The sequence below is a fragment of the Aulostomus chinensis genome, chromosome 16, assembly GCF_037954235.1.
Source record: "Aulostomus chinensis isolate RoL2024-O1b breed Wild chromosome 16, RoL_Achi_v1.0, whole genome shotgun sequence".
Taxonomy (NCBI): domain Eukaryota; kingdom Metazoa; phylum Chordata; class Actinopteri; order Syngnathiformes; family Aulostomidae; genus Aulostomus; species Aulostomus chinensis.
The window spans coordinates 3,121,594-3,136,875 of record NC_141335.1 but is presented as its reverse complement, the minus strand read 5'-3'; the positions used below and the strand labels follow the sequence as shown (position 1 = coordinate 3,136,875).

General features: G+C 47.0%; 2 protein-coding genes across 3 annotated transcripts; both read left to right on the top strand.

Annotated features, from left to right (window-relative positions):
* Window positions 1-1,625, top strand: LOC147247143 (D(1C) dopamine receptor-like). Its single transcript, XM_086180212.1, has one exon. The coding sequence runs from the start codon at window positions 209-211 to the stop codon at window positions 1,379-1,381; it is 1,173 nt and encodes a 390-aa protein (XP_086036338.1). The 5' UTR covers window positions 1-208; the 3' UTR covers window positions 1,382-1,625.
* A 5,243-nt stretch (window positions 1,626-6,868) lies between these two features.
* fgfbp3 (fibroblast growth factor binding protein 3) lies at window positions 6,869-13,333 on the top strand. Of its 2 annotated transcripts, none has more exons than XM_086180582.1 (3): window positions 6,869-7,131; window positions 11,628-11,913; window positions 12,252-13,333. In XM_086180582.1, exons 1-3 carry the CDS (start codon window positions 7,023-7,025, stop codon window positions 12,676-12,678), a joined length of 822 nt encoding a protein of 273 aa, XP_086036708.1. In that variant the 5' UTR covers window positions 6,869-7,022; the 3' UTR covers window positions 12,679-13,333. The 2 variants fall into 2 exon arrangements, with proteins under 2 accessions (XP_086036708.1, XP_086036709.1); XM_086180583.1 differs by lacking the exon at window positions 6,869-7,131 and adding an exon at window positions 8,185-8,237.
* The last annotated feature ends 1,949 nt before the right edge of the window (window positions 13,334-15,282 follow it).

The window sequence follows — 15,282 nt, the reverse complement described above, 5'->3', positions numbered from 1 at the left end:
TGAGGATGAGGAGGAAGGTGGCATCGGAGGGAGCAGCGGGTTACGCGTCGTCTTGGGCTGCGTCCTCTTCCTCCTCATCGTGTCCACGCTCCTCGGGAACACGCTGGTGTGCGCCGCCGTGGTCAAGTTCCGCCACTTGCGCTCCAAAGTCACCAACTTCTTTGTCATCTCGCTGGCGGTGTCCGACCTGTTCGTGGCCGTGCTGGTGATGCCCTGGGAGGCCATCACGGAGGTGACCGGCACCTGGCTGCTGGGCCGCTTTTGTGGCATCTGGATCGCCTTTGACATCATGTGCTCCACCGCTTCCATCCTCAATCTGTGCATCATCAGCGTGGACCGCTACTGGGCCATCGCCAGCCCGTTCAAGTACGAACGGAAGATGACCCACCGCGTGGCGTTTGTCATGATCGGGGTGGCGTGGACGCTGTCCATCCTCATCTCCTTCATACCTGTGCAGCTCAACTGGCACCAGGTGGGCGAGGAGGAGGAGGAGTGGACACAGGAGGTGATGATGGCGAACCTCACAAGCAACCTCAACACCAGCGTGGCCACCAAGAGCTGTGTTGCCAACTTGAACAAAACCTACGCCATCTCCTCCTCCCTCATCAGCTTCTACATCCCAGTGGTGATCATGATCGCCACCTACACCCGGATTTATAGGATCGCTCAGACCCAAATTCGTCGGATAACGTCTTTGGAGAGGGCGGCGGAGCAGGCGCAGAACCAGGGCAGCGGCGTGAACCGGAGCCAGCAGCAGCAACACAGGCCCAATGACGAAGCTGCTTTAAAATCCTCCTTCAGGAAGGAAACCAAAGTTCTAAAGACGCTCTCCATCATCATGGGCGTCTTCGTCTTCTGCTGGCTCCCATTTTTTGTCCTAAACTGTACCGTCCCTTTCTGTGACCCCCCCTGCGTCAGTGACACCACCTTCACCGTTTTCGTCTGGTTCGGCTGGGCCAACTCCTCCCTCAACCCAGTAATTTATGCCTTCAACGCCGACTTCCGCCGGGCCTTCGCAACCATTTTGGGCTGCAACAGGATTTGCTCCAGTAACCAAGTGGAAGCTGTGAACTTGAGCAACGAGCTCGTCTCTTACCATCACGACACCACGCTCCACAAGGAGGCGCTGGCCCCTGCACAGCAGCACCCCCGCACCCTCAACGTTGGGTCCGACCAATTGGAGGACATGAGCGCGCAGTTCGATGAGGAATCGCTCGTCTCCAATGGTTCACGTAGCAACAACCAGCTGCTGCTGCTTCCTGCCTCCGTTCAGCCGGAGGATGACCCGGAGATTTCTTTAGAAACCATCACGCCGTTCACCTCGGCGGCGGGCCTGGAGGGCGATGCTGTGATACCTGGACAGGTCCACCAGGAGGACTAGGACAGCTAGCTAACTGAATTCAGCTGTGGTGTTTACACCACGGACTGAGAGAATTCTCTTCTCTGATTGTGCGCTGCTCATGTAGTTTCATCGCTGTTCATCTGCTACGATCAGAAACCAACCAGAACTCCAGAACCCTGAGCACCAGTGTAGCACTTAAAGTTCTGTACTGCCCAGTGACATCATGCATCAGGGGCAGACCCAGTGTGTTAAACGCCTACGCCACCTGACCACATCAATTATATCGTCGTTATTTTAAAAGCTACTCGTTAAATCACTTCAAGGGTAAAAGAGGAGGGAAACGATTTTGTATTGTAAAAACTGAGGTGTTATTAAAGTCTTTGCAGTCTATTAAGTTCTGAAAAGATTGACTAATTCTGTTGTATGCACGTTCAAGTGTACTAGTTGTTTGTGTGAGTGAAACTGTGACGCCATTACATCACAAATTAATTTGGCAAGTTGCATGTAGCGTCATGGAGAGTGGAACCAGAGACGGGTTCTTGGTTATTAGTGTCTTCTGGACATGGAGAGCGTCTGAGCGCTGAGACCTTCATGTCTGCTGCAGTCAAGTACACTTGGGAATGGAAGGATGAGGTACACGGGGGAGTGGATGAGTTACATGAATAAACAATAACTCAGCAAGGCGAGTGTCTGTGCTTCATCACAACACGGACAGCCTTCCTCTCTACAACTGCCATGTTCTGTTGAGCTGAAAGAAAGAACATGGAGGATCGAAGGGAACCAATCAGAAACACTCAATAATGCCCAAAAAGAAAGAGGAGAAAGAGGGAATCTAGATTTCTCTCTTGTTGCGCTGATGTTTGCTGCACTTGCTTGTGTCTTTTTTCGTCGTTTGATTCGGTGCCTCTCCTCGCTCCTTTCATCTTCAGTTAGAAGTGGAGTTGAAACAGAGGGGAAGGACAGGGGGACGCCACCCTGAACCTCACAGGTGTCCTCTGCTCAGTCAGACAGCAGCATCACAGCGTCTCTGCGTCCGTGCTGGAGGTTTGGGCCGCAGCCGTGTATTGAACTCAGATTGCAGCGATGGCAGCCCCCGCGCTGGTCCTGTTTTAGAGTGTGTGCTCTGTCAAAGTGTGCTGGCAAACTCGAGACGAGCAGCAAATGCCAAACTAAGCCAGGAATTTTGCAAAAGCTCTCAAGGTCATGAGAGCAAATATAGCTGCTGTAAGGGGGAAATAGTTCAAGATGATTCACAGAGTACAGGGGATATCTCGACGATTGAATGGTACAGTAGAAAACACATCCAGTGGCACAAGAGCTCCCTACATCATCCTGATGACAAAATGGCCGTTGGTGGAGTTGGTCCCGTGTGCCTCTCGTGGCCTCTCGCCTCCAGCAGACGGGTTGGATGACGTGTTCTATCTATGCACAATGACAAGACTTCTTCCTCCATGCGAGGAGGATGAGGGTGTGGCTGGATGAAGGTTGTTAACATAGATGTTTGCATGCATCATTACGTACGTTGGAACAGAATTTATAGCCCCTGACACTGCGGATTATGACACCGCAGACCAACCCAGCAGGATGCGCCTGGAACCAGAAAGTGACGCGCATTCGCCCAGTGGTCAATTGCATCATTAGCATAGTGAAAGGCCTGCGACTGCAGAGACACAGCAGGTCCCAAGCTTTGAAACACACCTGAAAAAGAGTGCAAAAGTTTATGCCCGCTGTGTTCTGCACAATATAGCGTTTCACTTGGCCTCAGACGTGCAGCTGAAAGCAGACAACCACTCATTAAACTTTCTCTACCATGTCAGTTCAGTTTTGTTGCGTTTGAAAAGCCTCGCGGCCGATAGCCAAAGCAGAAAATTGTGATGGCAGAAGAAGAAAATGTTTTCTTTTTTGCTGCCCTCAGGCGGCATTTTTCCTTTCTTCTCTTGTCTGAGTTTAAAATTACATGTCATCATTGGTTTGCCCACACTACACAATGCCCTTATATGGTAGTGGGAGGGGTTCCTTATGCTATATTTTCCTCTGCTGCACTGAGAAAGAACAAACATCCGAGGAAAATAAAAGACCCTTGCGAGAGCCCACCGATGTCTCAGGTGACTCACAGATGGAGAATTATAAGCAGTCGGTGATTTTAGGGTGCACGGAGGTGAAATCGCTCGTTAAAAATACAACAAATCACACACTCATTATTATTCTTTGAGAAAACTGCCCAATTACTCAGCCAGTTTTACTAATGTTTTTCTTGGATTCAACCCAGGTTACAGGACATTCACACAAGGTGAGGATGTCTCACCGGGAGAAACTCCTCGTTCTCTCCGTGACTTGATTTCGACTGTAATTCTCTGGTTATCAGACTTCTGCTAACAAGCAGCTGAAACGAAGCATCACGTCACTGTCCTGCAGTTCATCTCAGTGTTTGTCTCCGTCCTCTGTATCTGCATTCAGTCCTCAGAGGTCTGTTTCTTTTTCTATTTTTTGGTGAAGAACATTTGAAAACACTTGAGCCTGCGTGACAAGGCCACACACTTGTTTAAAAACCTCCGCTTGAGATGTATTTTTCCAAATATGCTGTATACATTCCCACAACCTCCTCCCGAAACCTAAAAAATATCCCATGTGTCTTCATCTGAGATTTAAATAAATCCAGAAAATCCAAAGCATGAAAAGGAGAGCTATGAAACAGAGACAGTTCTGTATTCACAGGTTCATTTTTTTCAAGAATGTTCCGTTAGAGGTACATTTGACCCCTCAGAAGTACAATTTTAGCACCTACACACACACACACACACACACACACACACACACACACACACACACACACACGCACACACACACACACACACACGCACGTGATTGCTTCATTGATCTGTGCATCCTTCAGTCGTGGTTGATTTATTTCAGCTCCAAACTACTCTGGTTAATTGATAGCTGGCTTGTGAGTGGAAACAGGACTAAAGGATTTTTGCTGAGTAAACTGGGACCAGATTCATTTTCAGGCATCAAAGGTTTCATTCAAAATGTTTTCTTGTTAAAAGCAGAGGAATTTTCTTTTTCTGTTGGAGTCTCCTAACAATATCCCTCTAACACGCGGCGCTCCAGACGCCTCATTTGATTTATCCGGAATGCGTCAGTCCATGACCACAATCATCTTTCAATCTGGAGAACATCCTGCATTCATACAGAACCGAAGCCTCTCCAGATGAGACAATGCTAATTTAGTCTTTAATATCTTGAGGCACGCAGGGAAGCAGTTCATCAGAGGTTTGTGAGGCAGAGAAGAGTGTTAACAAAGGATCAAGCTGGTCCTCACCCTACTCATGAATGCAAAGCCACTCCCCATCCAGTATTTGCATACACACACCAGAAATGTCATCAGCCCACCTTCAGCTCACCTCACCAGCAATAGCCAGTGTTTTAGCATCTTAGGCTAATAGGGCTTTAGGCCGGAGACTAACTTGCTCGTTAACCACGCGTTCATGCGGAGAAGCGGCTGCATGGTTAACTTCTTCCTACGCTTGTGCGCTGTGTGTTACCGGGGAATTCCACTAGAGGGCACACCAGACATCGAACCTCAACATAGGGATTATTGTAGAAGAGAAGAAGAAGAGAGAAAGACGATTTTAAACACGGAAAAGTATTTTAGCTAGAAGAAGCTAGAAAAAAAACCCATTCCTGTATTTTGTGCAAAATTGGTCTCAGTGGACTGGTGATTAATAAAAGTGGGACTTCTTCTGTTTTCAGAGCTAAAGAACGCTTGAGCCGCTCCAGTGAGAGGCTTTATTCAGGCAGCAGAGGAAGGTTTGGTTCTCTGGTTTTCCAAACCAGATAAGAGCCACAGACAATTTAGCGTGTATCCTGTTTGTATGCACATGAAACCTAAAAAAACATCATGAGCAGTTTAAACACACAGATTTAAGCGTATCTCAGTCTCTCCTCTCTATTTCATCCATGACACACACACTTCCACACACTGGAGGCTGGGGTTTGATGTCCTCATCGTCCCGGTAATCATGGCGACAGCGCAGCGTTGATTACGGGCGCCTCTCAATGACTGTTCAGAACTAGAAAGTGGACGCCTCTGTTTGCTGTCAAGGACTCCGTGCCATTACCAGCTCATCACGAACACACTCGAAGAAAAACACTCACATGACGACAGCGTCCCTGAAGACGCCCTCGCAGGTTTCAGGGCGATTAGAGACGTTTTTCTTATCAGTAAATGTAAAACAAAGAATGAGGAAAGGTCAACTTGGTGCGCTCTCCTCATTGAGTTTTCAAGTTGAGCCACCTGGAAACAAACTGGTTAAGCAATGCAATAAGAATATAACTCCATGTTTTATGTGTGTGTGTGTGTGTGTGTGTGTGTGTGTGTGTGAGACGCCATGTTGGTGCTGTTTCTGCTCTGAGGCTGCTGCCAGGAGATGGAATCAAGGATCAGATGAGGAAACATGGCAGTGCCGCGTACTTGAATCTGCAACTGGAACAGTTTTTACCCCATTTAATCGGACTATGTGTTGTCAGAAGAAGCTTAGCTCCAGTTAGTTCGTTGTGGTTTCAAGAAGCCACCAGTGGGAGGCAACAGAGTCTCAGATGCTGTCACATGGGTTCAGTCTGCTCTCGTCTGATCATACCTCCTTGCAGTCACGAATAATGAGTTCTGAAAGAGGAACTGTGGTTAAGGCAAGCTTGATATGCTTTAACATTTTGTTCTGTGCCTTAAAATTCACCATTAAATACTACAGTTGGGAGTTTTGAAGCTTTATTTGTCTTGAAACAGCCTCTCTCTTCCATCAGAGGAGACAGAATGTTGCTGAGGCTCACTGGGCTGGAACTGAATGCTGTTCTGTGACTTGCTGATGAACAACAACAGGTGCCTCTTCCTGTTTCTGTTCAATCAGGTCTACTTGGAAGTCAAACCGTGATCTTTCACTAACACCAACTGGTTTTTGGTCCCTAAACTGAACCAGAATGTGCTACAAATGTGTTGAATTGTATGGATCTCAATGAAAAGGTGGTGCTTAGAAAGTTGAGACTAGAGGTTGTGAAAGTCACAATCATGTTACGGTCAATCATTCGTGGTCCCAGACGCTGACTGGAGTTTTAGTTCAGGAGAATTATTCCACCAGCACGACATAATCTGAACCTCTGACAGGTGTAACCATGGTCCCGAAGACCAGAGAGAACATTTAGACAGCTGCAAGGGAAATATTTATGCAGCAGTTTCGCTTTTATTGATGATCCATCAACTGAAATCTTTATTTATTCTTCCACTGTGGTGCATGAAAAATGGAGAACTGCAGCAAAAAAGAGAAGCCGAGCCCAGGGAGTAAATGCAGAAGAAGACATGTGGAGGGGATGAGAACCTTCTCCCTCATTTCCACACATTATTCATTCCTTCCTCTACCAGTCGCGCAAACACTTGACACTGCTGATCTGTTTTTGACAGAAAAATCCACCATTCAGTCTGACAGTGCTCGGCTCAGGAGAGAAGTGCACTAGAAGCTGAAAGCAAGGTGACATATTTGTTCCTAATTGGCCCGGATCGGGCAGAACGATATGTTTACTGCTGCTGGCAGTTTTTTTTTAGAGCACCCTTCCCTGGCCAAGCAGATTTTTGGCAGCGTGTGAGGGGAACGAGCTGTCCAGAGAGCTGCATCAACCCCTGAGCTGAATGAGAAGGAGCCGGGTGGCTAAGACGGGTGTCAGCAGGGGGTTAAGCTGTGACCCAGATTCTTTGTCCTGGAGGAGGGAGAAGATTCTTCTCATTCATCTAGCTGAGGGTAAGGTACCTACAGTACTGTTGAGAATACAATGAGGGCGGTACATGAGGAGGACTTGGGCCGGTGGCAAAGAGGCAGAGGTGACTCTCACTCGGCTCTCATGCAACAGGACATTGTGGGATGATCTGGGGACTCATGCTAAGCGATGCTACATGCTAAGAGTGCTCATGGCCACAGGTTTCAAACCTGGTTAGAATCACTTTTATTTATTTTTTTTAATCTTGTTCCTTTTTTCCCCTTGGAGAACCGCGTTCGACGACACGAACCCCGTTAGACAGAAGAGAAAGGTGTGATCAAATGGCCCAGTCACAGCAGCATGGGGGACAGTGACGCTGGCGCTGTAGTAGTTTCAGCTCCGGTCCGTTTTAAAGGTTACTGGCGCTGACTGATGTTCGCTGGTCGATTCGTGGTTGTAACAAGAGTGACCAGCTGCTGCGTTCGTTTGAACCACCTCAGTCGCGCGCTTGTCCGTATTCGGTCACGGTCGCACCAACCTGAAAGTGTTGAAATTGTTTGTTTTTTAACTGGAATCCAAGAGTTTGTAGGTTCGTCATCATCTTCTGCTCTGTGAAACATGGAGTGACGAAGAAGCGACCAAGAAGATTTCTTTTAGAAAAGTTCCACGTAAGACTTTAGTGAACGTGAAAAATGTGTGTGAACATTTTAGCCTTGACACACAGAAGACAAGTGGCCGTGAGGGTGTTTGCTCTTGTTGTTCGCTGATCTGATTGGTTCACGTCGAGGTGTTTAGTGTGCAAGAGGACGAAGTCTAAAACATCCCAGACCTGGAGGTGCTGTCAGTGTTGAAGACAGTGAGAACCTTGGCATGTGTATCCATTGTCCACACACACACACACACACACACACACACACACACACACACACACACACACACACACACACACTGGGGTTGCAGAGGACTGAATGTGGGAGGGGTCCTTGGTTTTTTGTGGGCAGTACTTCGTATAGTTCTCATTCCCTGAATCCCCTCCCTCCTCCTCCTCCTCCTCCTCCTCCTCCTTTATCCCCATCTTCTCCCCTCTTTTATTCAAGCATTGGCGGCCCCCACATTCTCACAGCGACTCAGAGCCGTGGAACGTCACATGGTAAGAGCACGGGGCCTCGGCCCACACTAAACAACAAACAAGCAAGACTGAAGGAACTGTAGTGGTTGAGTAGTTGTAGCTTCTCCTGTCAAACCAGATACCAGACAAATACGCAAGAATTGCTTTTGGGTCATGACTTATTGATCAGGGATGATTTCGGTGTGTGTATGTGTGTGTGTGTGTGTGTGTGTGTGTGTGTCTGGGGGTTGGGGGTGCTTAGGGGATTATATTTGTTTTGGTGCAGCTTGTCTTTGTTTTTCACCCTCTGAAAAATCTGGTTTAATGCGGTGCTGAAGTGCGAACTACTAACAAACATCCAGATGAAGAAATGGAAGATGAAAAGGTTCCAAAAATTAACTGAGCTTATGCAGGTTTTTATATGAATTTAAAGGCTCCAGACTTCTTTCCTGGTCCAAGATGCTGCTGTCTGCTCCTCGTCAGTTTATGTTCATCTTAGATCGAAAGAAGAAACCTACTGAGGAAACCGATTTCCCTCCTGACATTCACCTTTGGCATGATGACATTATTATTCCAAGATTATCTCTAACAATCGATACATATGAACAACAAAAAATCCATTTAAAAAGATATGAAATGTAGTTTTGCCAGAATATTTTGTGATACATGTGTGCAGACTCAGTCCTCTCATTGGCCGGCAAGTGTCCACTCCTGTCTTGAGATGAACGGTGAACAGCGTTGCCGCCGCTGCTCAATTATCTGTAACATACTTTTGTTTTAGATGGAGAGTGTTCATTTTTTAACGTAATTCAATCTGATCGCAGCACTTCAGAGCAGATTTAAAGTCTTGGAATTGGAGCTAAACTCATAGAAGGAACAGGAATGTTCACCTGGAGGACGATAATGCCGGCCGCGGCTCCGCCGACGGCTGCCGCCTCCATCTGTTTGTAGCCGTCTACGTCTCCTGTCCATTGGTAACTTCCTTCAAGCTCTTGATTGATTGCAGATTCCCTCCTCACCAGAGCATCGCCTCCCTCTGAAAAGGTTTTCAGTCACATTGAGATGAGGAATTCTCGCTGCTCAGTGTAAAATCTCTTCCTTTGTCATGTATCTTTGGGTGGCAGCTCTGTCTCTCCTCGCTGGAGAGCTGCCGGCGTCCATGTCTCTTCAGTCAAGGCCTCCAGAGGCAAAGCACACCCTGGATCTTCCTACTTGCTTGACTTTAATGCTTCTTTATCGTCTCTAAGCAAATCACTCGTGTGTCCCACCGCAGGGAAGTATTTTACATTTTGTCTGATGGACATTTTCCCAGAAGAGCTGTGGCTGGTCCAGGTTTGCACCGTCAGCTGTTTGTTCGTGTAAACCCACATTACACCGGAGGTGTGGCTTTGTTGGTTTTCTGTGTGTTGAAGCCAGGGCGCGTGAGTCCGGCCTCCAGCTCAGGCAATGCGCCTGTTTGAAGAGTTTGAAACAACCAAAGTTTTTCTGGTGTCGCTTCTCATCTTCCCCCTCAAATCCAGAGAGCTGCAGATCCAGCAAACTTCTTTGTAACATATTTATGATATTTATGGTTCCCACAAAACACACCTTGAAATAAAATATTCAGTTTAATTACACTGTGCACTTCGCGGGAATTTACTGAAGGTACATTGGCCAAGTGGGAAAATCCATTTATGAGTTTGGTTGAAACGGCTCTGAGGAGAAGGTGTTCGCTGTGAGGGAGAGCAGGAAAGCAACCGTGCCTGTTTGGAGAGGAACTCATTTGTTTGACCGTCAGATAAAGACAGAGCGATGTGTGGAACACGGCTTCACCGCTACACCAACAGCAGTCATGAGGTTAATCCCAGCAGCTCGTCACTCAAGCATCCTGATCCGTGTCTGTACGCTGGGACGCAACGTTCATTCTCTCATTCATCGAGATTCATTCATTCATCAAATAAACATACGAGCGAAAAACACATTGCTGTCACTAAAACGGAGGCAAAAAAAAGCAACGTTCTGTAAGGGACACCAACGTTTGAGAGCCCGCATTCATGATTCTTCAGCGTGAGCTGGTAGATGATGACGACGATGATGATGTCACAGATGTCAGAGTTCATGTCGGCAGATGCTCAAAGAGCGCAGTAAACAACAGCCACCATTTTAGAGGACATTTAGCTTCACTTTCTCCATTTTCCAGTTCAGGATTCAAACTTTTGTGTGTTTTTGTGAAAGAAAAAAATTAAACATTTATTTGAGCATTGAAAACAAAAGCATCCCCCCCCCCCTAAAAAATCTGAATGTTCTGTACGTGCTCACCTCATTAGTCCTTATAGTGAAACGTACCATCAGGAAGAGGAATAGACCTGAATGTCTGAGAGAGTTCAGTGGTGATCCTCACCTCCCTCCTCCCCCTCCCTCCTCCCCCGTTGTTGTTTGTTGGTGTTGTCTAGTCTGGACTCCTCTTCCGTCACAGTTTCTGACGCTTGGCTGATCTTCAATACGCTGCGGACAGATTCCCACTCTGGCGCTTTGTGTCTATTGTCCATTTTAAACACCAGTGTGTCACTTTGTGACACTGATGCAGAAGAAGGCTTCATTTCTAAAGATTATCACGGCTGTGCCAATCGAATATTTGAACGAGATATTATGATGCTAATTTCTAGAAACTTTTGATGCTGTACAGAAGCAGTTGCCTTGCAGGGATCACTAAAACTGCATGTCTTCTGGACACGATGGCACCCACTCACACCGAGGTTTCTGACCCTTTCCAGCTCCTGAAATGGGGTATGAATAAGTAGAAGGAGCAGGAGGGCTGGCACTTTCCACCCTCATCATGTCTGTTCCAGCTGCTGCAGAATGAACACCAGCTGTCAACTGTGGCGGTCGGAGCTTTCTGAGGATGTCAGCAGATCAGGTCCTAGATGTCCGAATGTGTCACTGACGGTCATGTGACAAAAAGTGAACTTTAAATGAACGACATCAATAAAGCAAGAACTCACAAACAGGACAGATGGAAGACATAAACCCTCCCAAGTGCAGTTCAATGCTGCAACTAAAGATTGCTTTGCTTGCTTGTTTGTTTCAATGGAGCTTTTTACTTTTCTGATTTTAAGAGGTGTTTCACATTCACCTAAAATTACCCCCCGCTCAGGCTGCAGCCATTTGAGGAGACGTGCCACTTACAAAGAGAGCAAGCAGCGTTGGCTGGCTGACTCTCATGATCGATGTATCGAGACCTGTTTTTGGACGTGGAGTCCACTCAGATGTCAAACAGCGCTCTGCCTGTGTAACGAGATCATTGTTGTTACACTTTAATGGCGCTTTCAGTCGTGTCCAGTGTGTCACTGTAGCAGCAGCCTGCCAACATCCTCTAGGTGACCTGAATCATGATGCAGACAGTGGTGAAAACAACTTTTATATTCTCTTTTTTTCCTAAATGTCCCTACCCAGCCACCATGAGTGTCCTGCCGTCCAGTGTTCTCTTCCTCCTCCTCCTCCTCCTCTTCCTCTCCGCCATCACCGAGGCCAAGCGTCAGACTGGTCAGGGGAAACCTGTCAAGCCCAGTCAGCCTCCGCCATCCTCCCAACCAGCTAAGAGACCCAGGAACCGCTCCGTGCCAGGCTCTGGAGAGCTGACCACCAAGGAGGGCCACCGGTGCACCTGGCAGACGTCTGGTGAAGGTCTGGTGAGCCTGCTGGTGAACTGCACCGCTGAAACACTGGGAGAGCAGCAGAGGTACGAGCTCACCCGCCTCCAATGCTTCATACATGTACAGCTTCCATCCATCTGTTCCCGTGAGGGGATTCAGGACTCATCTGGTGTGAGTCCAGGCTGCCTCCATCAGCATCATCAGATCTGTAATGTGATCTCAACCCAGAGAGTTGAAGAGTGATGAAGTGTCTGCCGTATACACAGGATATTTTGGGTCTTACGTTGGTCAGACTAGTTGTTTTCCCAGTGATGGCGGATGACGGAGGTCTGGAATAATCCAGTTGAACAGATGTTCCAACTTGCTTGGACTGTAACTTCCACTGTTTTTAAATGTGACTCTTCCTGTTATTTCCCTCCTCCAGTTACTGGTGCCGCTACGCTGGTAAACCGGACCTTTGCCAGGCTTATGGGTTGAAGTCGAGCCAGTACTGGAAGCAGCTGGTAGGTAAGCTGAAGAAGAGGCAGAACGCCTGCGAAGGAGAGAAAGTCTTGAAGGCCAAAACCTGCAAGAAGGAGCCTGTTGAGGCCCACATGAAGCTCGCCCAACGCAGCGGGGAGGAGGAGAGGAAGGGAGGGAAGAAGAGGGGGCCGCCGGTGGGTACGAGCTCAGAAGGAGGGAAGGCCGAGAGGAGGAGGAAGAAGGAGGACGAGGAGGAGGAAAAGAAGATAGAAGAGAGGACTGGCTATAAAGAGGAAGGAGTGTTGAACGACATGGCGCCGGTGCAGAACTACTGCAGTGAGGGGTGGCACTCCGTCTGTTCCTTCTTTGTCAAGTTTTTTGAGGGATGATGGGAAGATTTTAAAGAACCGTGAAGCTCAGTTAGAATAACTGGACGTCACAACAAAAGTCAAGAAGCTAAAGTTTGGTTAATCTTAAGGGAAGCAGTTGGAATCTCTTTCCCTTCCTGCTGTGATGATGTCATTAAACCATATTATTAGCGTTAGAGAATCTTTTTGTGTTTTGAAACGTAAAGTTAGATGAAAAGCCCAATGTGTTTGAATTTGAGCTTTTATGAGTAATTTATAAATATTTTCTCCTGGCGACAGATTAGCAGCATTGAGACAAATGAGGAGAATGGACGCCGCCATTGATTAAAAACGTCCCTCGTGGTCATCAGGCACCATCTAGAGAAGCAACTTCACCTCTGTGTTAATGGAACATAAGAGGTTTTATTGTGAGAACACGCAGTCAGCGACCTTCTGTAAGCTAGCGGGGACGACAGTCGCCATCACACTAACCTTTGGTCGTAGGTGTCATGTAATCCTTTTTGTGAACTGAAACTCATCTTTTCTTTTTTACAAATGTTTTGTGAGAACAGTCTGCTTTCGCTTTGAGATGATTCGACCCTGTTAAACCTGCAGCATTTTTTTTTTCAAGGAATATTTTGTTCTTATTGTAGAATTCCACAAAGTGTTCAAAATAAACAGTTGTTTTTTTCTGCTACGACTATGTGATTGAAAATACAAACTCACACGTTCACACGCGTGACTAGGAAACACCGTTTCCATGCTGCCATGTCTTCCTCTCCTGCTCCAAGGATGCCTGACCACTGATCACTGGGGCTCCCTGTGTCCTGGGGGTTTCTGGGTGCCCTGGTGGCTTGGTCCTGACCTGCCTGCTATCATGAACTGGGGGCGTGTTGTTCTGGACCCCACATCAGCTACAGTCAGCTACCCACAGCATCCAAGACAAACCGTAGCACACACATACACACACACACACACTTGCCGTGCACAACTGATCCATAATCACACACTCAGACATTTATTTTAAAATCATATCCCCCCCGTCTTCCCTATCCTGTCCCTGTTCTCTCTTCCTATCCACTCCTGAGACTCAGTCCGGTCGCTTTATCAAAGAACCAACACCATTCCTAATAAAGTTAAACATAAATGGCGATAGGAGGAGTTTATTAGAGTCCTCCTTTGCAGAGTAAAACTGCTTCAGTACAACAAGGCACCAGGAACATTGATGCTGCTACTGATCAGGACAGGTTTAAAAAAATAAAAATTAAAAAAAGAAAGGGCCCTCTGAAGATGTGAGCTTTCCAAAAATGTCCTCACTCTTTTGGTTAAATATGTATTCTAGCTCTCAATATGTAGCAAGTACAAAAACACACACACACACAGACACACACACAGACACACACACATTTCAGCTGTTCCACATGAGCATACTCATGACAAGTCTTTGGTGCCCTCTCCTGGAAAATGTTTGTACTTGCAGAACTTCAGTTGCAATTTCTGACACTGAAGCAGGTTTTGATGAAGGTTTTTTTTTTTCCACACCAGAGAAACCCAGGTATAAACGGCTGGTGTACATGAGAACTCGTGCTTTTACGTCATGTAAGAAAATGAAGGAGCCACACCACTCGAGTCCAGCAAGCCGGCCAGTCAGCCGTCTTTCTATAAACCAACACACTCCCAGCTTTCTGGAGCAAAGATGAAACCTGATCCAACAATGACGCCCAGAACAATTGGGGGGGAGAAAGTGACTTTAACGTCTGTAACAGACACTTGACCAGCACAAATATCACCACCAGGGGTCGCAGTTGAGTCGCTGAGGTTAAAAAAAAGAAGCCACATAACACTTTTGGATAAAGTGTGAGAAACTGTGCTGGTGAAGATAAATGAGGTTAAGAGGTGTGTGTGAAGCATCCCACTGTGAATGGGAGCACCTCACTTTCCCAGCTGATGTCACTGCTTTCTTTTTTAAACAGCAAACGACTGGATAAAGGGTATTTCAGTTCAATTTGTCGACAAAACACTCAAACGTCAAAGTGGTTGAGACCCTAAATGTCTGACAGGAGGTCTGAGACGCTGCTGGAGGGTGAGTTTGACTGTCCTCTTCACTCATTTACACACGGATCTCAGTTTGGCCTGCTGACCTGGTTGATTGCAGGAAATGAAAAGTGGGTTTTTCACACAGTTGCAGCGAGTTACATCATAACCTGCTTTCTTCATCCAAAGGTTGGTGCATGAGGCAGGTGACGTCTGCTGGCCTCTTTCTCACCGCCGTCACTGAGATAAACGAGTGTTAACAAGTCTTGCTACTCATTTACTTAAAAAAACCCTCTCAAACCCCCAAGGCCAACCCCAAACAGTCAACTTACAGTATAGCATGACAGCTGAGCAGCTTTCATAGATAAGATGAATGCAATCTTTTGAACCTGAGTGTAACAGATATGTCATTAATTAGACTACCAACATCTGTGTTAATGATTCCACATCAACGTGGCTTCTTTAAAAAAGAACAAGGAAAGATTCCCATGCCGTTCGCAAATGATCCTCTTGTCAGGGGATGAGAGCATGTGAGAGTCGGGGGAGTCTGTGGAGGGCAGACCTCCATCTCCTCTCAGTTGAAGCTATTGCACACGTGGTTACCATACTTCA